The 22511-nt window shown below is 41.3% G+C and overlaps 1 protein-coding gene across 12 annotated transcripts in view; it reads left to right on the top strand.

Annotated features, from left to right (window-relative positions):
* The first annotated feature begins 643 nt into the window (after positions 1-643).
* The window catches only part of CRADD (CASP2 and RIPK1 domain containing adaptor with death domain), a 180926-nt gene continuing 159058 nt past the window's right edge, over positions 644-22511 (top strand). For 11 of the 12 annotated variants that reach the window (XR_004439678.1, XM_033221064.1, XM_033221062.1 and 8 more), the window contains exons 1-2: positions 644-784; positions 2083-2386. Coding sequence is in view for 11 of the 12 variants with exons in the window: in XM_033221064.1 (XP_033076955.1) it covers positions 2089-2386 (298 nt within the window). In the remaining variant the exon portion in view is untranslated. Of the gene's footprint in view, positions 785-2033; positions 2387-22511 lie in introns of all 12 variants that reach the window. The other variant, XM_033221063.1, reaches the window with a different exon arrangement.

The raw sequence follows: 22511 nt of genomic DNA, 5'->3' as shown, positions 1-22511 counted from the left end.
CATGGCAACTTCCTGATGCCATCTTCCTGATTGTGGGCAGGAGCCAGTATGGCAATCTTATCTATGTAGTCATTCATGGATGTTCAGCCCTTCTCCAGTCTTTCTAATCATTTCAAATGTCCCGAAATCCCCCTGACAAATCCCTTTTTGACTAGGAGTAGCTAGCTGAGTGCTGCAATGAAATCCTGACTGACAGATTTGTAAACTTTTTGCGGACAGGAACCCTTGATATAAATAAATACCTTGCATTTTAATGGAGGGAAGCAGGGGGATAAACAAATGAATAAGTAAAAAGTTTTAATAAGATGGTGATACGTAAAAAATAAAGCTAGTTAAGGGAATGGGGAGTGCAGGAGATGAGCGCAGCTGTGTTGCTGTTTTAATCAGGTCAGAGAAGGCGTCTCTACCAGGGTGAATTTTGACCTGCCTCTCTGTTATGTCAATTGTGTGTAAGGCCCTGGTGTAGTTACTGTGTTAAAATGCAATGATTCAATTACTCCATTACTTAGATACCCTCTAAGTGACGCTACTGTTGTCCACTTCCCCGCGATTGAATTGTTTACCCACAGTAAACATGGCGGGAAGAGCTTCGAGCCGACCCTTGAACATTCAATAAAAATGGCGACAGCACTTCCTGTGCTTGCCCTCAACAAAGATGGTGTCAACACTTCCTGTTTAGGGTTTTCGCCTTTAACAAAGATGGTGCTTGTGGGGCAGGTTCCCTAACAGTCAGGATTCCGGTTGCAGTTTTTCTCCCCCGCCCCAAAGATACGTGGTTGCAGACGTAAGTAACAGGAATCCATCTTTTCTTGAAAGTCCTGCATTGTAGCGTCTGCGACCTGGGCTCTGCGGGGGCTTCCCTGCCCCACTAACTTGCTCTGCATTTCCGATCCGGGCCAAGGCTGTGTGGCTGCGGTAGTGCCGGAGGCCCGCTCTCCCCTTGGTCCGCTCTTAAGTTCATTCCCAGCACTCCCTCTTTAGCGGGTCAAATTGCCGCAGAAACCGCCCGTAGTCTTCCTGTTTGATACAAGGATTTCAGCGGCCGAGGCAGGGACTTTTTAAAAAGTTCCCAATGGGCGCTCACAGCCAAATGTGAACACCTCCCCCTCCTCACCTGTTACTCCTAAACTTTGCAGGTTTGCGAGGGGGGAGTGTGGGATCGGGTGTTGCCCAGCCGTGGTCGTACTGCCCGGGTGTATCTGAAGCCGCATCTGTCATCCCTACCTGCCTTCCCGGCCACTTGACCTTCAGTGTCTTACACACAACCAAGCCACAGCACACGGGTGCAGGGGTGGTGGAACTGCACCTTCAAATTGTGCCTGGCTACTGACCGGCGCTAGGGTGTTTTTTAAAGAAAAAAAAAATCCCATAAAATGTCCCATGCATGTGTGGCCACGACAGTGTTGTGCTGGAGATTCGGAATTCTTAGTGGGAAGGAATGGAGTGTGTGACTATATATTGTGTAAGGTTTATTGTAGACTGGGCACAAACAACAATTTTCTTAAAGGTGATGGTGTAGAGGACTTTTAGCGAAAAGAGCCTTAAACTCTGTTCCTGCTGATTTCTGTCCTGCACTCCTATTTACTGATCAGGTTTTGCAAATACTTGTGATCAAAAAAAGGCCACCTGCGCCCACCTTGGCAGTTTCTGCCGTGGTGGTGGTGGTGCAGGTCTGATGAGGGCAATGTTAAAATAAAATCACGATTTCTTCTCCAGCATGTTAAAATTAATGCTGCTCTGTAATCTTCAGATAAAAATTGCTTTTTCGGAAGGGTCTCTGACCCACTTTTTTTTTTTTTCTTTTTCCAAATTTCTTTATTGAACGAGGAGTTGAGCTGGGACCCCACTGTGTGAAAAGCAGGAACAGAAAAGATGATTCATCTTCAGTGTTGTTCATTATGTTAGGAAACATTCAAAGTTAACGTTTGGCTTGGCTTAACTCGTAAATTAAATACCATGACCTGGCACTCTGCCACGGTTTGAAGATATGCCTGACCTGAAGGAACTTACATTGCAGTGTCACTGTCTTTCGGGCCACATCAGCATGTCTGTAATTTGAGCTGTGATTTCGGCTCTTTCCAGGGAGAAATGGAGGCCAGAGACAAGCAAGTACTCCGCTCACTTCGCCTGGAGCTGGGTGCAGAGGTATTGGTGGAGGGACTGGTTCTTCAGTACCTCTACCAGGAAGGAATCTTGACGGAAAACCATGTTCAAGAAATCAATGCTCAAACCACAGGCCTCCGGAAAACAATGCTCCTGCTGGATATCCTACCTTCCAGGGGCCCTAAAGCATTCGATGCATTCCTAGATTCCCTACAGGAGTTTCCCTGGGTCAGGGAGAAGCTGAAGAAGGCAAGGAAAGAGGCCATGACCGACCTGCCTGCAGGTAGGCCTCAGAAAGATCACTTCAAACCAGCTCCAAAATGTTGTAATTATGCCCTTTGCTTTTTGGTTTGTTTATTTGTTTGTTTTTGAAACAGAGTCTCGCTCTGTCACCCAGGCTGGAGTGCAATGGCATGATCTTGGCTCACTGCAACCCCTGCTTCCTGGGTTCAAGCAATTCACTTGCCTTCGCCTCCCGAGTTGCTGGGAATATAGACTTGTGCCACCACGCCCTGCTAATTTTTGTATTTTTAGTAGAGATGAGGTTTCACTATGTTGGCCAGGCTGGTCTCGAACTCTATACCTCAAGTGATCCACCCACCTCAGCCTCCCAAAGTGCTGGGATTACAGGCGTGAGCCACCACACCTAGCCAGAACTCTGCCCTTTGGATTTGAAGTTGGGATGTAAGGCAGGACAAGGGTCAATGGTTGATAAAAGTGGGTAAGGAGTTGGGACTGAAGGGACATGACATATTGGAGGCATAGGATCAGGAGGTGGCATTAGGAAGTGCAGGGAAGGAAGAATGAACCGTGACTGGGAGGTGAGGGAGGGAGCTCAGAGAATGCATTTAGAAATGCTTCCAGGGAAACCTGGCATGTCACTTGGGAAGCATGTTCTCATCAGAGAGTCAGGTCATATCTCAGCCGTTGGCATCAGGAACCATTTGGAAAGTGCAGATGGGAAAGCAGGCATTCGGCCCACTGACAAGTGATTTGTGAGGTGCCAGAGCTACCAGCTGGAAAAGGTCAGATTCATGGAGGAGGAGACAGCCTCTAGGAAGGAATGCCCTGCACCTGTCCCCTGGGCTGTCCTATGTGGCCAAAGGGGATTATTTTGAAGGCTGACTTAGTTTGTTTTTAAAGGTTATTCGTTTAAAGTGTCCTTTTTAGTTTAGCTTTTGTTCAGAAACCAGAGTATTTAATTTTGCAAAGAGCAATAGTTTGGGGAGGGTCTCAGTTTAATTTGAAGGAGAATTGGAAGCTGGAGAAGAGAGAAACAGTTCTGGTTCTGTTAGCCTGGCTTGTAGCAGGAAGAAGATGTGATATGGAAACACTTGCTTCTTCTTAACCTCCCTTGACTCTGTTTTACAAAGATGGAGGGGCAGAGAACTGAACTGGGAAAAATTAAAAATTGAAAAAAAAAGTAATTGAAAGTTGACTTGCAAATTTTTAACAAAGTTAGAGAATCAAGGTTCTCTGGGGTTTGTGATAACAGTGATAGAACTATTCTGGTTTAGTGGGCCCCAGGCTTCGTGGTTGTTATTTTTTAAATACTGATGAATACTGATAATAAGACCACTTTTACTATTTTTGCTCCATGGACCTCATATTTTGACATATGTCTGAATACCTGATCAGCATGAGATAGCCAGCTAACTTTAGGAAGACCTGGTAAGATCCCAGTGGAAAAAGCAAAAGTATTTTCATTCCTAGCCTGGGCTCATTACAGGCAAATGTATCTTTAGGCTTTTTGAAATATTAGAAATAGCTGGCTTTTGAGGACCACTGGAATTCACTGCTTGGATTGTCCTTACAAAATTTAATACTCCACATGTCTGAACAAAATGTGTCTAAGATGTTTTTATGACTTTATTGAAAGCAGAATAGATAACATAAGAGTTGGAGAAATGTTAAAAATTATTGGCGCTTTCCTGATATTTGACTTAAGAGGTTTCTGCTGGCATCATATAGTTGGAAACAACAAAACAGGTGAACTGAAAGCCTTTCACTATCAAAATACTGAATTTAATTTTATGGTCATTTTGGGTGATACAAATCATGCTGTTGTATGTCATTCATAGAGGCATAATACCATTTTTTTTTTTTTTTGAAATGGAGTTTCATTCTTGTTGCCCAGGCTGGAGTGCAATGGTATGATCTTGGCTGACCGCAATCTCCTCCTCCTGGGTTTAAGCAATTCTTCTGCCTCAGCCTCCCGAGTAGCTGGGATTACAGGCATGCGCCACCATGCCTGGCTAATTTTGTATTTTTAGTAGAGATGGGGTTTCTCCGTGTTGGTCTGGCTGGTCTCAAACTCCCGACCTCAGGTGATCTGCCCACTTCGGCCTCCCAAAGTGCTGGGATTACAGGTGTGAACCACCATGTTTGGCCATAACCCCATTTTTATTTATTTGGATTCATTCAGAGAGTTAGAAAGAATTAACTTTTTTTTTACAAAATGATGAAAGTTACAGAGAAGCTAAGGAAAAATAGCTTTTTAAAAAAGCAAACAGAATGAAGCAGTACATAATGCGAAAAACTTGAGCATATCTGTGTAGAAGTTTAGAAAAATAAGGTTTTTCTCAAGATTTGTTAATTCTGTAGAAGGTTGGCTCTGGAACAAATTTGTACAGTCATAATTGTTTTACTTTTTATTGAGTAACACTGCTATTGAAAAAAACATTCTGAAGTGAGGATTTGATTTATATATGTCTTTCAATATCTTCCACAGTGACAAGCATATAAACTCTTTTAAAAAAGACTTGTATTTATTAAATATTGACTATTTTAAATAATATTACAAAATGCAAGTAAGATATGGAGAAAAATGGTACAGCAAACACCCATCTCCCCATCACTCAGTTTAAGAAAAATAATATTATGATTGCCTTTAAGAACCCTGGGCACTCCTTCCCAATCTTGTCTCATTCCCAACCCCCACTCTGTGAAAAGCCCTGAATTGGGGGTTTATCATTCATTCACTTCTTCACTGTATAGTTTTCTGTCTCCTAAAAATCACTTTTAAAATCTTCATATGTGTTTGAAAATAAGTTCTAGAGGGGTGTGTGTGTGTGTGTGTGTGTATGTATATATATATGTAAAGATATATATAAAGGAAAGAGTGGAAGAAATGGAAGAAATGATGCATTTAAACTTGATAGTTAACACCTTCTCTTGTTTCAGACCTTAAAATATTTTTTAAATATTTAGAGTAATTTAATTGGTGGCGATATTTTAATTCTAAAATTAAATTGGGATTTACTGAATTGGAAACCTAGGTTTTGTTCTTTTGTAAATCCTGGGAAGAGTATCGGAGTTGAAATTCCTTCAATTTAACGTCCCTATAGAAAAGAAATAGCGTACTGCCTAAGACCCTGGTGCTTCTCCAGTGTTGTAATAGAGTAATTTTAATAAGATTTAAAATAGTCTACTTAAATTTTTGTAAAGATATCTTTGAGTTTTGAGGAACTAGACTACAGGAGAATGTGTGTACTCATTAACCTCTTAATGTATGTACACATTAAACTCTTCTTACCTTTTCCTCATTTTGATCATACTTATTAATTAATTTGTAAGGATTCAGTAGTCTTCTCTTGGGAGGCCTTGAGAACAATGGGAAGGAATAGCCTTCTTTTTAGCCAAGAGGTTGGTCCTTCTCTAAGAATGAACTGATTTTATCTTATTAAAGTTTTCTTGTGTTGGTCTTCCCAGAGATGCTTGGTTTCTCCTTTATTGCTTTGTTGTTTTAATTTTTGTTGTTTCACTTGTAAATTTTGAGCTGTCTCAGAGGCTTTATTTTGGTGATTGATCCTGGTTAGTTGCTTTTTACTTACGTGCTGGATGTAATTTTTTTAGAGTATTGAAATGTATCTTGTTCTTCTCTACTCTTCTGAACCCCACCCGTATCAAATCTCAAAGCATACAAAAACACCCTAAACCTTTTGATTCTCTCAGAATCTGCCTCGGTGACTGGTCTCCCAGTCTCTGTTAGGAAGAAAAAAAAAAAAAGGTCTACGTTGTTAAAGTTGTTAATGGATCATTGGTTTTGTGTTTTTCTCACCCTGTAACGACTCTTACCTTTTAAAAGAGGAATTCTGGTGATAAAATGACTTAATCCACCTTGGCACCATGGAAAGAACACTTCATGGTTTGTCTCTCTGGCTAAGGTCACATACTAGACATTAGATCAGTTGGAAATCCTCTCTGGGCTCCTGTCGGGTCATTTAGGAGATAAAGACAGTGCTGTATCTGGGTGAAGGCAGCCTGTGCCTGTCTGCCTGGCTTCTCACTGCTCATGGGGCCTGTCCACGTTGACAACTCCCTCCAGTGCCTGAGCTAATCTGGATCTGGAAAGGAGGTTGATGGCAGCCCACCCTTCCCATCTGGTGGGACTCAGCGTAAATCATGGTGGGAGTGACTCCTGGGCCACAGGACCCCCTGTTCCACTGTGTTGGCCCTGGCTGTGGGTCTGGGTGTCTGCCATGATTCTCTGCCTGGTAACCCTGCCTTTTACCCCAGTCTTCCTTTAAGCTTGGGAGTGTTTTTGTGTTTCTCTCCTCCGTTGGTTTGATTCCTGCTTTATGTATTCTTAGCCACACGAGAGCGAAGAACAGAGCTCTGGGAACACAGCTCAGTGTCTCCAGCATCAGCATTGGATGTCTCAACTCTTGAGCCTGTTGGAATGGCTGTCCCTAAGCTGACACTTGCTTCAATCTTCCGGACTTGACCTTGTCCTCCCCATAGATTCTGTGCACTGGACTCCCTTGTGGCTCGTACAGCAGCGGTACGCAGGACTGGCTATTCCGTTTCCCCTCTACCTGTGGGCTCCAGGGCTCTGCCTGCCCCTGGTGGCGCCAGCCTTGACTGACGACGCAGAACCACACCTGCCGCCCTCCTGAGATACACTCTAGCTCTGAGTTGCATCCTTGGATGCATCTGAAGTCACTGAGCTCTTAATGGCAGACATTTTAGATATTGTGATGGGTTTATTAGAGAGGTTTCTAGCTTGGGATTCTTTTCATAGTTTACTGCAATCATACCATGTAATTGACCTTGCTCTGCATGGAAGTTCAGTGTTGATCTCAGTGTATCTAGCTTGCGGTCTATCCACGTGCTTCCACTGTGGCTGAGTAGTGTTTGCCTAGTGGCTCCTGTGTGCTACAGCGAGAACAGTGGATCAGCATCCATATCTAGACCCTTCCCTCTGGTAAGCGGAGAGTCTGCAGAGAGCCCAGATTTCTGTGTATACCCAGCCCAATGTTCATATACTTCCTGAGGACCTACTGCATGCGGGTACTGGGTATATAAAGACAAATGGAGGATCTCCAGATCAGCTGAGGGCATTCATGCGTTCATCCAGCAAATATTTGCTGAGTATCGACCATGTGCTACGCCAGAGGATCCCAACCTTTTTGGCACCAGGGACTGGTTTTGTGAAAGACAATTTTCAACCAGTGGGGGAGTTGGGGGGAATGATGGTTTTGGGATGAAACTGTTCTACCTTAGATTATTACCAGGCATTAGATTCTCATAAGGAGCCTGCGACCTAGATCCCTGGCATGCGCAGTTCACAACAGGTTCACGCTCCTATGAGAGTCTAATGCTGCTGCTGATCCAACAGGAGGCGGAGCTCGGATAGTAATCCTCGCTTACCCGCCACTTCCTGCTGTGCAGCCCGGTTCCTAATAGGCCATGGACCGATATGGGGGTTGGGGACCCCTGTGCAAGACAGTAGGTGCTGGAGATATAACAGTAAGCAGAACAAAGCCCTTGTTTTCATGGAGTTCACTGTATTGTAGTAGCGGGAGGGGATAAGGGCAGGGACAGATAATCAGCAAATGAATAAATAACATTTGGTGGTGAAGAGCGCTATGAAGAGAAGCAGTGTGTGTGGTGGTGGGGATGGTCAGGAAAAGCCTCTCTGATGAGGGGACACTGAGCAGAGAACTGAGTTTGGCCGCAGAGTTGATACAGGGAGGAGAGCTTTCAGATAGAGGGGACCACAAATACATAGGAAGTCGAGTGGGAGCCACAGGTGACAGTGTGGCTGATAAGACACCTTCCTCCCTGGGATGAACCACATTCCACATCAGCAGACGCTCAGTGGCTACCGTTTGCTGCGCTTCTCAACATGTGAGATGTGTGTGCGGCCGTGATCTTGGGTGACTCCTAGCATGACTTTAGTTGATATGTGGATGTGGGATTAAGTAATCTTGAATTACATGATGAGAAAGTTATTTCCTTTCAATTTCTGTTTCAGTTCATGTAAGAATGATAAGAGGTCCTCATGCTTAAAGCCTCTGTGGGCAACAGTATTTAGGTAGAATCTAGTTGTATTGCTTTTTTTGTGTGTGTCAACTTAATGGCTTCCTTCCATTTATGGCAAGCAAAACTTTTCTATTTATGAAGTTACTTTTAGAAATACATGAATTTTTAGAGAGTAGAATTGTAGTTATTAGAGACTGGGAAGGGTATGAGGGAGGCAAGCATAGGGGAGGTTGGTTAATGGATACAAAATTACAGCTAGATAGGTGGAATAAGTTCTAATGTCCTAGCACTGTAGGGTGAATATGGTTAACAGGAATTTATTATATGTTTTCAAAATGCTAGAAGAAAGGATTTTGAATATTCCCAACACAAAGAAAGAATAAATGTTTGAGGTGATGGATGTACTAATTGCCCTTATATGATCATTACACATTGTATGCATGTATTGAAATATCACCCCGTATCCCATAAAGATGTACAAGTATTATGTATCAACCGAAAATAAAAAGAAAAAAGTTACATAGGAGTATTGAATAGGAAATAAGATTGAAAGTATACCAAATTATTTAGGAAAGAAACATTACTTATATTTAAGTAGAAATGCGTCAACATAAAGCAGACTATAAGAAAATAGGCCGGGCACGGTGGCTCACGCCTGTAATCCCAGCACTTTGGGAGGCCGAGTTGGGCAGATCACCTGAGGTCAGGAGTTTGAGACCAGCCTGGCCAACATGATAAAACTCCCTTCTCTACTTAAAATACAAAAATTCGCCAGGTGTGGTGGCAGGTGCCTGTAATCCTAGCTACTAGGGAGGCTGAGGCAGGAGAATCGCTTGAATCCAGGAGGCGGAGATTGTAGTGAGCCGAGATTGCGCCATTGCATTCCAGCCTGGGGTACAAGAGTGATTTGTCTCAAAAAAAAAAAAAAAAGGAAATAATGGCACGGTGGCTCATGCATGTAATCCCTGCACTTTGGGAGGGTGAGGCGAGTGAATCACTTGAGGTCAGGAGTTAGAGACCAGCCTGGCCAACATGGTGAAACCTCGTCTCTACTAAAAATACAAAAATTAGCTGGGCATGGTGGCACGTGCCTATAATCCCAGCTACTAGGGAGGCTGAGGCAGGAGAATCACCTGAACCTGGGAGGCGGAGGTTGCAGTGAACAGAGACTGTGGCACTGCACTCCGGCTTGGGCAACAGAGTGAGACTCAGTCTCAAAAAACAAACAAAAAGAAAAAGAAAAAGAAAATGGTGTGAGGATGTGACCAAAAGTTGCTTTTTATCATATTTTTTTTTAATTTGAAAAGAAAAGACAGGCATTTGGGGGAGGAGCCTATCACCTGGCTGGCATAAAGCAGGAAGGCTCCAGTTCTAGTATAGATAGAAGATAGAGCTGTATTCATGATGCTTCACAGTTTTGCTCTTTCAATTTATGCACAGTGACAGGAATTGGTTAAATTAACTAGAATTTCAAAATTCCTAAGTTCTCTAAATTTTAAACACATTTACTTGCTAGTGAAACAAAGTCAGCAAGATGGAGCCATATGCTGGTATTATGAATTTTAGAACTGGGTGGGACTCACAGATCATCTAATTTTTCTCTGAGAAAACAGAGGCCTAGGGGGATTAAGTCAACTTGCCCATGATCACACAGCTAATGTAATTTATTACTGGGACTAGAATCCAGGCCTTGCAACTCTTGATTTAGAACTTTTTCTGCTGCACAATCTTGGCTTCCCACTGAGTTTGAAATGGAATTGTATTATGCTTCAGTGTTAATAATTGAAAGAGCCTTTTAAAAAATTGTACTAAGGCATTTGTTTTTTTCGTTTTAAGAGGATAATTTCCAAGGGCCTTTAGAGGAATGAGATTTTACTAAAATATTTTATTTTTATGAATGCTAATTTTAATCATTTAAAAGGAAATGATGATCGTTCATTACTGCATTTTATCAGAAGATTTTTTTCTCCCTACCTCTGCAAGACTGACATAAAGGAAAAGCGGAAGACTTTTATGGAGTATTTATGGGACTGATGAAATAATGCATCTGTTGGCAGCTAATTCCAGGTCTTTCTAGGAATAGCAAACATGTGACAGGTCTTGCCCCAGCAAAGATGCCTCCATTTCACTTTAAAACATGGATTTGGTATTCTTTTCACTTAGAAATTCTGACTATCTCTTTTTTTCTCCCTTCTGTGGATGTAGAGATCATTCGGCTGCATCAGACACTGTATTGACCATCAGGGTTGATTTAACTCAGTGTTTCTCAACTGTGGCTATGCTTTGGAATCACCTGGGGAGCTTTTACAAAACTACTGATGCCCGGGCTCTACTCCAGGTGAATCCATTACACAATCTCTGGAGGGTGGGGTCTAGGCAATGATGTTAAAGGCACACACGGGCATGCCCATGAGTAAGCCAGGCACACGTACAAATGCTTCCTGAGGTCATCTTAAATTGCAGCCAGGGTTGAGAACCTTGAGATCTGACCAGCTGGTCAGGGGCGTGCCTCCTTCCTTACTCATTGCTTCCAAGTTCTTGCTTCCCAAAACTGTGTACTGGCTTGAAGCATTGTTCTTATTTTCAGGTAGCACCAGATGGAAAGGTGGTAGGAATCAGGGTGTAGAGGGATATTAGTTCGCAAATCCTTTTGTTCCTTGAATTTCCTGAGCATTGTTGCTCAAGAATGTTCCAGAATCTCAGATTCCATACAGTGGGAGATGCTACTACCAACATTAAAATCCATTAGAGCTCTATGGGGATATATAGGCTACACACGTGAGGCAAACATTGGAGGATTTTGGATTGCTGGTGAATTTGAATTTGGGAATTATTTTTATTGCTATTCACATCGTTTAGTACAGTCATTACAAACTACATGCAGTACCTTATGCTCTGTAGATCAGGTTATGTCCAAATGGAGACAGAATCTCTTGCTGAAGAATGAGTTGCATGTTCCTCTCAGTTAAAAAGTGAGCCAAAGATGGCTTGAGGATGGAAGAGAGAAGGAGAGACAAATGGCCAGTTGGGAAGAGTGGGACTGGCTTAGTTTGTCAGACTGGCTGTCTGTCTGCTCATGGTCTTTGTTTGTAATTAAAAACGAATTTCAGGCCGGGTGCATTGGCTCATGCCTGTAATTCCAACACTTTGGGAGACCAAGGTGGGAGGAACACATGAAGTCAGGAGTTCAAGACCAGCCTAGGCAACATGGCAAAACCCTGTTTCTACTAAAAATACAAAAAGTAGCCGGGCATGGTGGCACATGGCTGTCATCCCAGCTACTTGGGTGGCCGAGGCACGAGAATCACTTGAACCCAGGAGGTGGAGGTTGTAGTGAGTCGAGAGCACTCTCCATCCTGGGTGACAGAGTGAGATCCTGTCTCAAAAAAGAAAAAAAAAATCAGTCTTTTGTGTCTCACAAAGAACTTCAGCTAACATCAGTAAAATAATCAATCATAGTAGCTCATGGGGACTTACTGTCTGCCAGCTATATTTTAAGCCCTTTGTGTTTATTAATTCATTTAATTCTGACAATAACTTGATGAGGGAGGTGATGTTATTACCCTTTTGAACAGATGAGAAAATGTAAACATAGAAATGTTAAATAACTTGCTGAAAGTCACACGACATAAAGTCAAATTTGACTTCAAAGCCTACTGATTCATATCCTATAAAAGCACTTTCCTGGCATTCAGTTTTCTCCTCTTCCTAATTCTGCTAACCTGTGGCTGTTCCAGAGCCCATCACCCTCATTCTTCTTCAGGAATTCCCCCACTTCCAGTTTCTTCCAGACACACAGACTCGGGAGCCTTTCTCTTTCTTGCCTCTTGTCCTAAGGCTGATTCCTGGTTGGTATCTCTCTCTCCTCTCTCTCATTTTATGCTTTTTAAAAAATTGTTGTTGGGGGAAGGCTAGGCTCTAATGGAAGACCATATGGCGGGGAGGGGTCATGGAACAGAGCCCCTGAATCTCTCCCATTTCAACTTGCTACTTTGAGAGTAAAAAAAAAAAAGACGAAATCTCCTTGGCTGTGATCAGGAGATAGTGTGTTGGCTCCCCTGACACTGGAATCCAGTTCCACTTTTGCAGCTCTTAAATCATGCTATCTAAAGCCGTCAGCTCCAATGACCAGCTTTTCTGGTGATGCAGCTTCAGAGTTTCACCAAATGCATAGCAAGGTAGTGTTCTCTTTTTATGGGTATAGTTCAAACTTGTAGGCTGCTGTTGTAGCTAGCTGTGGGAATGTTTGCTTTACCTAATTTTAATAGGCAGCTGTGTTTATACTTGTTCCTCAGTTTAAGCAGTAAGGAGTGTATATATACTATTCTTTGAGGGCATTTCCCCTAGACTAAAAAAAAGAAAAAAAGGCATGTTGTGTTTTTTCAAACAGTAAATTTTAATTGAAAAGGAATGTAGTTTCTAGAAGAAGTTTGGAGCAGGTTTTACTCCTAGGCTTTATTTTGTTAATGTTATGAAAGAAATTTTAACTCCTTCTAAGAAGTGCCAAGTTGACAATTCCTGGAAATGTTCATGTTCTATATCTATTTATGCTCAGCACCGTAGCAGAGAGGGTGGCAATACCATTACCAAAATAATACCGCCGAGATGTACTAAGTGGCAAATGAGAGGCTTGTGGTTTTATAACCTAAATAAAAGACTTTAAAAGCATAAAGCATCCCTTAATTCTACCATTTGTTGATAAGGTCTGTGGGTGCTGAATAGTAATGGTGAAGTTGCTGTGGAGAATTAAAGATCGAGTAGAGCGTATCTGCAGTGACTTGTCCTGTTACTAGAACTATAGAAGGTTAGAGCTGGAAGGGATCTTAGAAACACTTTATAGATGAGGAAATGAAGGGATATCCAAGTCTAACAGCATGCATATGGGTTCTTCTGTTCAAATAGTAGAACTTTGTATAACATAAAAATAGGAATTTCTCTGACATATATTGGGTAGTTCACATTTTTGAAGGAATGATAAAGGTTTCAGGGCTTAATAAGGGCAGGAATGAGGCAACAGTTGGGGATCTCAGGCCATCAGATGGTCATCTCCAATCAAGTTTCTACACTGTACCTTGCCTCCAGATTCAGACTATTGGCCAAACCTGAAGGAAGGGTCATGAGCCCTTCCCCTAGGACACCAGAATCACCTGAAGTGGGGAAAGGAAGTTCCAAAAGAGAGAGGTGAAAGCTGATTGAAGCAAAAGTTGTCTACTGTGTCATCCTCCTTCTTTTTGGATTGACTAGGTCTCACGCCCATGGGCCTGGAAAAAAAAGATAGCTGTTTAAGGGAGGAAGATGCTCTACATCTTCTTCACACAGCAAGGCCCAGGTTGAGGACCAAAGGTGGTAGATAAACACTGGAGAGCAGTTTTTGGAGCAGCATAGGTCTCCTTAAACCTTTCCAAAATCAGAATATATTGGGGAAGAAAAATGGATTGAGAATGTCGATGTAGCCGGGCGCGGTGGCTCAAGCCTGTAATCCCAGCACTTTGGGAGGCCGAGACGGGCGGATCACGAGGTCAGGAGATCGAGACCATCCTGGCTAACACGGTGAAACCCCGTCTCTACTAAAAACTACAAAAAACTAGCCGGGCGAGGTGGCGGCGCCTGTAGTCCCAGCTACTCGGGAGGCTGAGGCAGGAGAATGGCGTGAACCTGGGAGGCGGAGCTTGCAGTGAGCTGAGATCCGGCCACAGCACTCCAGCCTGGGTGACAGAGCGAGACTCCGTCTCAAAAAAAAAAAAAAAAAAAAAAGAGAATGTCGATGTAAAGAGGAGGTTTAGAAAGAGAATTTGAATTGGGTACTGGCCTAAGGACTTTAGATATATAAACTCACTTTATCATCATAATGGCCCTTTGAAGTAGGTACTACTGTTATTTGCATTTCACAGATGAGGAGACTAAGGTGTTAGATAAATTGCTCAAGGTCACACAGCTTGGCAGTAGCAGAGCTGAGGTTTGAACACTGACAGTCTGGCTCACAGTCTATGCTTCTAATCACTAGAGTCCTGTCTCTATCAGTCTACTACCAGTTTTTAGATCTGATTGGAGTCACATGGCTTAGATGACCTGACCTGGGCTAGCTGCAGCTTCTTTATTTTCTGACCTTTGCTTGTCTCAGGTCTCACGTATATCTGGGCATTTTCATTATGTGTATGTCAGTCTCTTTTTTAACAGTTACCAAATTTTTAAAAATACCAGAGAAAACGAAAGATGTTTTCTAAGAAATATGATTAGGTAAAATAAAGGTTTTGAATGTGATTGACATGGACATTTTTGTTAATTTAGTTTTTAAATGTATCTCTTCCCTTTCAGTCTCTTTATTATTAATTAGTCATGTGCTACCAGCAAATGTGCCTTTTCAGGCCTTTCGTATTTGTTTGAGCCCTTTTACTCTGTCATGTGCCAGTCATGATTCATTCAGGAGACAGAAACCACACAGTAATTTAGGGAAAACTTAATATAAATAATTTCTTTCTTTCTTTTTTTTTTTGAAAGGGAGTTTCACTCTTGTCACCCAGGCTAGAGTGCAATGGCGCGATCCTGGCTCACTGCAACCTCCACCTCCCGGGTTCAAGCAATTATCCTGCCTCAGCCTTCCGAGTAGCTGGGATTACAGGTGCCTGCCACCACGCCTGGCTACTTTTTATATTTTTAGTAGAGACAAGGTTTCACCATATTGGCCAGGCTGGTCTTGAACTCCTGACCTCAGGTGATCTGCCCACCTTGGCTTCCCAAAGTGCTGGGATTACAGGTATGAGCCACCGTGCCCGGCCAATATAAAGAATTTTTAACTGGTGAAAAGCAAACCATGATTGACCACTAAATGGGGTAAAAGAGGTCTGTAAGTAATACAGAAATCACAAATGGCAGAAGCTACTTTTTCTGAGGTTGAAAGGTAGTGCAGGATACAGTTACTAAGAATGTGGAAGAGGGCCCTCCCCACCTCTAAGGCTGAGATTCAGACTTCAGTGGAGTTGAAGTGACTATCACACTAGCTGGTCTGTAAGAGCAGCCTACGTGGTAGCTAACTTCAAGAAAATACAGAGAAATAATTGTATGAAGTCAGAAAAATAATAAATGACCAAAATGAGAAATTTAACAGATTGAAATTATTTTAAAAAATTAAATAGAAATTCTGGAGCTGAATTAGGAAAAATAACTAATGCATGCAGGCTTAATACCTAGCTGATGGGTTGATAGGTGCAGCAAACCACCATTGTCTCACATGTCCGTTTGAGGAGACCACTGAACAGGCTTTGTGTGAGCAACATGGCTGTTTATTTCACCTGGGTGCAGGTGCGCTGAGTCTGAAAAAGGAGTCAGCAAAGGGTGGTGGATTATCATTAGTTCTTATAGGTTTTGGGGTAGGTGGTGGAGTTAAGAGCAATGTTTTGGGGGCAGGGGGTGGATCTCACAAATTGGATCTTCAGTTGCTTCAGGCCATCTGCATGTATATGCGCAGGTCACAGGGGCTATGATGGCTTAGCTCGGGCTCAGAGGCCTGACGTTCCTGTCTTCTTATATTAATAAGAAAAATAAAACAAAATAGTGGTAAAGTGTTGGGGCAGCAAAAATTTTTGGGGGTGGTATGGAGAGATAATGAGTGATGTTTCTCAGGGCTGCTTCAGGCAGGATTAGAGGCGGCATGGGAACCTACAGTGGGAGAGATTCAACTGAAGAAAGATTTTGGGGTAAGTGGTGATATTGTGGGGTTGTTAGAAGGAGCATTTGTCATATAGAATTATTGGTGATGGGTCTGGATGCGGTTTTGTATGAATTGAGAAACTAAACGAAAGACACAAGGTCTGAATAAAAGAAGGAGAAAAATAGGTATTAAAGAACTAAGAATTGGGAGTATCCAGGACTTCCCATTAGTGAGTGAACTAGGGGGTTCAGTGTTACTGTTTGCTTGGTTGGTGAGTTTTTGGGCTCTATCCTTGAGTTTTTTTATGTTGTCATATACCAGGCCAGATTGATTTAGGTAAAAACAACACTCTTCATTTAAAAATATAGAGTCCTCTTTTTTTAGCAGTGAGTAAGTCGAGGTCTCGGTGATTTTGGAGGAAAGAGAAATGCAAAGCCAGCAATTGTTTGTTAAAGAAGGATTAGAAATGGCTAGGAGAGTGTGAGTTTGATAGTGTGGTGGAGATAGCTGGGGAGAGGTAGAGGGTGGCATAAGAATGGGAATGAGAATAAGAGTGAGTATAAAAGTAAAGAATAGGACTTAATCAGGGTGAAAGTATTGGAGTGTACTTTGTCACTGAAGATCTTCTATCCACTTAAAGAGAGACTTAAGGGTGGCAGTTTGAAGTAAAACCAGGCGCCACTGAATACCAAGAGCCTGAGAAACTGCTTCAGTGATTTGACTGATAAAGGCCAGTCCGTTATCGAACTGTATAGAGGTGGGAAGGCCAAACTAAGGAATTATGTCTGATAAAAGGGAAGAAATGACCGCGGTGGCCTTCTCAGACCCTGTGGGAAAAGCCTGTACCCATCCAGTGAAAGTGTCTACCCAGACCAAAAAATATTTTAGTTTCCTGACTCGAGTCATATGAGTAAAGTCAATTTGCCAGTCCTGGGTGGGGGCAAATCCCTGAGCTTGATGTGTAGGGAAGGGAGGGAGCCTGAACAATCCCTGAGGGGTAGTAGAATAGCAGATGGAACACTGAGAAGTGATTTCCTTGAGGATAGATTTCCATGATGGAAAAGAAATGAGAGGTTCTAAGAGGCAGGCTAGTGGCTTGTAACCTACATGGAAAAGGTTATGAAATGACAATAGAATAGAATGGACCTGTGAGGCTGGAAGGAGATATTTTCCTTGGTCCAAGAACCATTTGTCTTGCGTGGGAAGAGATTGATAGGTGGAAGTTTCAGTGGGGGAATAGGTGGGAGTGACCGATGAGAAGGAGAAAAACTGGCATGAGGGATATAAGTTGGAATGCTAGCTGCTTTTTTAGCTACCTTATCGGCATAAGCATTGTCCTGAGCAATGGGATCTGATGCCTTTTGATGGCCTTTGTAGTGAATGACTCCTCTGGAAGTAAAGCGGCCTTGAGAAGAGTTTTTATTGAAGAGGCATTAATGATGGAGGACCCTTGCATAGTGAGGAAACCTCTTTCAGCCTATATAACAGCATGGTGGTGCAAGATATGGAAGCCATATTTAGAGTCAGTATAAATATTGACACGTAGTCCCTTTGCAAGGGTGAGGACTTGAGTTAAGGCAATGAGTTCGGCTTGCTGAGAAGTAGTGGAGAGGGGCAGAGTGGTAGCCTCAGTGATAGATGCGGAAGATACTATAGCATAACCTGCCTTTGCTAGTGAGTGGCGATTAGGCCTGGTGGAACTGCCATCAATAAACCAAATGTGTTCAGGGTGAGGAACAGGAAAGAAGGAAATATGGGGAAATGGGGTGAATGTCATGTGGATCAGAGAGATACAGTCATGGGGATCAGGTGTGGTATCTGGAATAATGTGGGAGGCCGGATTGAAGTCTGAGCCAGGAACAATGGTAATTGTGGGAGAGTCAACAAAGAGTATAGCTGAAGGAGCCAGGGAGCAGAAAGTATATGTATCAGATGTGAGGAAGAAAATAGATTTTGGAAGTTAGGAGAGCTGTAGAGAGTGAGTTGAGCACAGTTTGTGATTTTGAGGGCGGCAGCAGCCACTGCACGCAGACATGAGGGCTAGGCTAAAACAGTAAGGTCAAGTTGTTTGGACAGAAAGGCTACAGGGTGTGGTCCTGGCTTTTGTGTAAGAACAACCGCACAGCCCTGCACTTTGGCTGTGTGTAATGAAAAGTGTTGGGATGAGTTAGGGAGAGCTAGTGTGGGGGCAGCTTCTAGGGCTGTTTTTAAGGAATGGAAAGAGGAGTGGCAAAAGGATTTAGGATCTATGGGGTCAGCTAGGTTTGATTTTGTGAGTTTATATAATGATTTAGTCAGGATGATAAAACTAGGTATCCAAAGGCAGAAGTAGCTAACCATGCTTAGGAAGGAAAGGAGTTGTTGTTGATGGCTTAGCTTGAGCTCAGAGGCCTAACAACCATGGCACACATTTACCTATGTAACAAACCTGTATATCCTGCACATGTAGTCCAGAACTTAAAGTAAAAATTAAAATTAAATTCTGGAGCTGAAATAAAACTTAATGGATTGAAAAATGCAATAGAGAGTATCAACAGCAGAATTTATCAAGCAGAAGAAAGAATCTGTAAACTTGAACACATTATTTAAAATTACAGTTGGAGGAGAAAAAGAATGAAAAGGAATGAAGAAAGCTTATGATATTTATGAGACACCATCAAAAGAACAAACATTTGAGTAATAGGAATTAAGGCAGAGGAAGAAAGACAAAGTGGTAGAAAGCTGTTTTAAAGAAATATTAGCAGAAAACTTTCCAAATCTGGGGAAAGATATAATATCCAGGTACAGGAAGGTCAAAGTCTCTAATTAGATTCAATCCAAACAAGACTACACTAAACCATATTATAAATAAACTGTCAAAAATCAAAGACAGAGAGAAGACCCTGACAGCAGCAAGAGATAAGAAGCAAATAACATATAAGAGAATTTCAATAAGCCTAACAGTACATTTCTCAGCAGAAACTTTATAGGCCAGGAGAGAGTAGGATGATATGTTCAAAATGTTGATGGAAAAAAAATTGCTAACAGTGCATGGTGTAGCTGGCAAAACCGTTCTTTAGAAGTGAAGGAGAGAGTAATAAAGACTTTCCCAGATAAAGCTGAGAAAGTTTATCACCACCACACCTGTTTTTACAAGAAATGCTAATGGAGTCTTCAAATGGAGAGAAATGGAAGGTTAATAATAACATGGAAACATATTAAAGTATAAAACTTACATAGTCAAATTCGGAATACTCCAATACTGTAATGGTTGTACGTAAATCACTTAATGTCTTTAGTCTGAAGGTTAAAAGATGAAACTATTAAAATGGATATAACAACTTATAAAGGATATACAAAACAAAAAGACATAAATTGTGCCATCAAAAACAGAAAATATGGGAGTGATGGTGGAATAAAGTGTAGAATTTTTTGTATGTGATCAAAATTGAGTTGTTATCAACTTAAAATAACCGGCTATTTATAAGATTTTTTGTAAGCTTAATGGTAACCACAAAACAAAAACCTGTGGTATATACACAAAAGGTAAAAAGGTAAGGGACTGAAGGGTATCACTAGAGAAAATTACCTAATCACAATGGAAGACAGCCAGAGGAAGGAAAGAACAAAGCATCTACAAAGCAACCAGGAAGTAGTTAATGAAATGGCAGAAGCAAGACCTTATCATTAATTACCTTGAATGTAAATGGATTAAATTCTCCAGTTAAAAGACATAGGGTAGGCCGAGACGGGCGGATCACGAGGTCAGGAGATCGAGACCATCCTGGCTAACACGGTGAAACCCCGTCTCTACTAAAAATACAAAAACTAGCCGGGCGAGGTGGCGGGCGCCTGTAGTCCCAGCTACTTGGGAGGCTGAGGCAGGAGAATGGCGTAAACCCGGGAGGCGGAGCTTGCAGTGAGCTGAGATCCGGCCACTGTACTCCAGCCTGGGTGACAGAGCGAGACTCCGTCTCAAAAAAAAAAAAAAAAAAAAAAAAAAGACATAGGGTGTCTGAATGAGTTTTATAAAAAGCACAAGACCCAACTATATGCCACCCACAAAAGGTTCACTTCCTTTTTAAGAACACATGTAGAGTGAAAATTAAGGGGTAGAAAAAGATTTTCCATGCAAATGGAAACCAAAAGAGAGTAGGGGTAGCTATATTTATGTTAGATTTTAAGTAAAAAATTATCAAGAGACAAAGAAGGTCATTATGTAATAATAAAGGGGTCAATTCTTAAAGAAGATATAATAGTTGTAAATATATATGCACCAATCACTGGAGCTCCTAAATATATAAATCAAATATTAATAGATCTGAAGGGAGAGACAGACTAGAGTATAATAATAGTAGAGAACTTTAATACCCCACTTTCAGTAATGGACAGGTTACCCAGATAAAAAAATTAATAAACAGTAGATTTAAACTACACTTTAGACCAAATGCACCTAACAGACATTTACAGAACATTCCATCCAACAGTATCAATAATACATATTTTGATTAGCCTAGTAATGAATAAGGATATTGAGTCAGTAATACAAAGCCTCCCATTAATGAAAAGCCCAGAACCTGATGGCTTCACTGCTGAATTCTACCAAACATTTAAAGAGCAAATACCAATCTTTCTCAAACTCTTCTATAAAATTGAAGAAGAAGAAATACTTCCAAGCTTATTTTGTAAGGCCAGGATTTACTTTGATATCAAAGCCAGATAAGGATACAACAATAGAAAATTACAGACCAATATTCTTGATCAACGTAAGTGCAAAAATTGTCAACAAAATACTAGCAAACTGAATTTAACAGCACAGTAAAGGAATCATTCACTGTGATCAGAGGATGCCAGGATGGTTTAACATACAGAAATCAATAAATATGACATACCACATTAACAGAATGAAGGACAAAAACTATATAATCATCTCAATAGATGCAGAAAAAGCATTTGACAAACTTCAACATCCCTTTATTATAAAATCTCTCAACAAATTGGGTATAGAAGGAATATACTTCAACACAAAAAAGGTTGTATGTGACAAACTCATAGCTAACTTCATACTCAACATTGGAAAACTGAAAGCTTTTTCTTTTAAGATCAGCAACAAGAGAAGGGTGCCCACTGTCACCATTCTTACTCAACATAGTACTGGAGGTTCCAGCCAGAATAATTAGGCAAGATAAAGAAATAAAAAGTATCCAGATTAGAAAGAAAGAAGTTAAATTATCCCTGTTTGCAGGTGACATAATCTTAAATATAGGAAACCCTAAAGACTCTACCAAAAAACTATTAGAACTAATAAATTTAGTAAAGTTGCAGTATACAAAATTAACATAAAAATCAGTAGTGTTTCTGTACACAAACAGCAAACTGTTTGAAAAATACATCAAGGAAATAATCCCATTTTCAATAGCTACCAAAAGAAAAATACTTAGGAATACTTAACCAAGGATGTGAAGAACCTGTATAATGAAAACTATTAAAACATTGATGAAGGAAACTGAAGAAGACACAAATAAATGGGAGGAAACCTCATGTTCATGGATTGAAAGAATTAATACTGTTAAAATGTCCATACTACCCAAAGTGATTTATAGATTTAGTGCAATCACTATCAAAATTCCAGTGGCATATTTTATATAAATAGAAAAAATAATTCTGAAATTTATATGGAACACAAAAGACCCTGAATTGCCAAAGCAATCTTGAGCAAAGAAGAACAAAGCTGGAGGCATCGTATGACCTTCCCTGATATCAGAATATACTACAAAGCTCTACTAGTCAGAACAGCATGGTATTGGCATAAAAACAGACACATAGACCAGTGGAACAGAATAGATAGTCCAGCAATGAATTCACACATTTATGGTCAATTGATATTCAACAAAGGTGCCAATAGGACACACTGGAGAAAGGACAATCTCTTCAATAAATGGTGGTGGAACAACTGGATATGCAGAGGAATTAGACCCTCATCTCACACCATGTATAAAAATAAACTCAAAATATATTAAAGACTTAAACATAAGACCGAAATTATGAAACTACTAGAAGAAAACCTAGGGGAAATGCTCTATGACATTGGTCTGGGCAATGGATTTTTTGGATATGATCCCAAAAGCACAGGCAACAAATACAAGAGGGGACATATGGGATAAACCAAAGCTTCTGCACAGGAAACAATCAACAGAGTAAAGAAGTAACCTATGGAATGGGAGAAATTATTTGCAAACCATATATATGATAAAGAGTTAATGTCCAAAATATACAAGGAACTCTAAAAACTCAATAGCAAGAAAACAACCCAATTAAAAAATGGGCAGCTGGTATGGTGGTTCACGCCTGTAATCCCAGCACTTTGGGAGGCCGAGGTGGGTGGATTGCCTGAGGTCGAGTTCGAGACCAGCCTGGCCAACATGGTGAAACCCGTCTCTACTAATAACACAAAAATTAGCCAGGCATGGTGGCACATGCCTGTATTCCCAGCTACTTGGGAGGCTGAGGCAGG

Source organism: Trachypithecus francoisi, unplaced genomic scaffold (genome assembly GCF_009764315.1).
Source record: "Trachypithecus francoisi isolate TF-2019V2 unplaced genomic scaffold, Tfra_2.0 Lachesis_group11, whole genome shotgun sequence".
Lineage (NCBI taxonomy): Eukaryota > Metazoa > Chordata > Mammalia > Primates > Cercopithecidae > Trachypithecus > Trachypithecus francoisi.
Note: the sequence above shows the minus strand (reverse complement) of the source record. Positions and strands in the feature narration are given on the sequence as shown.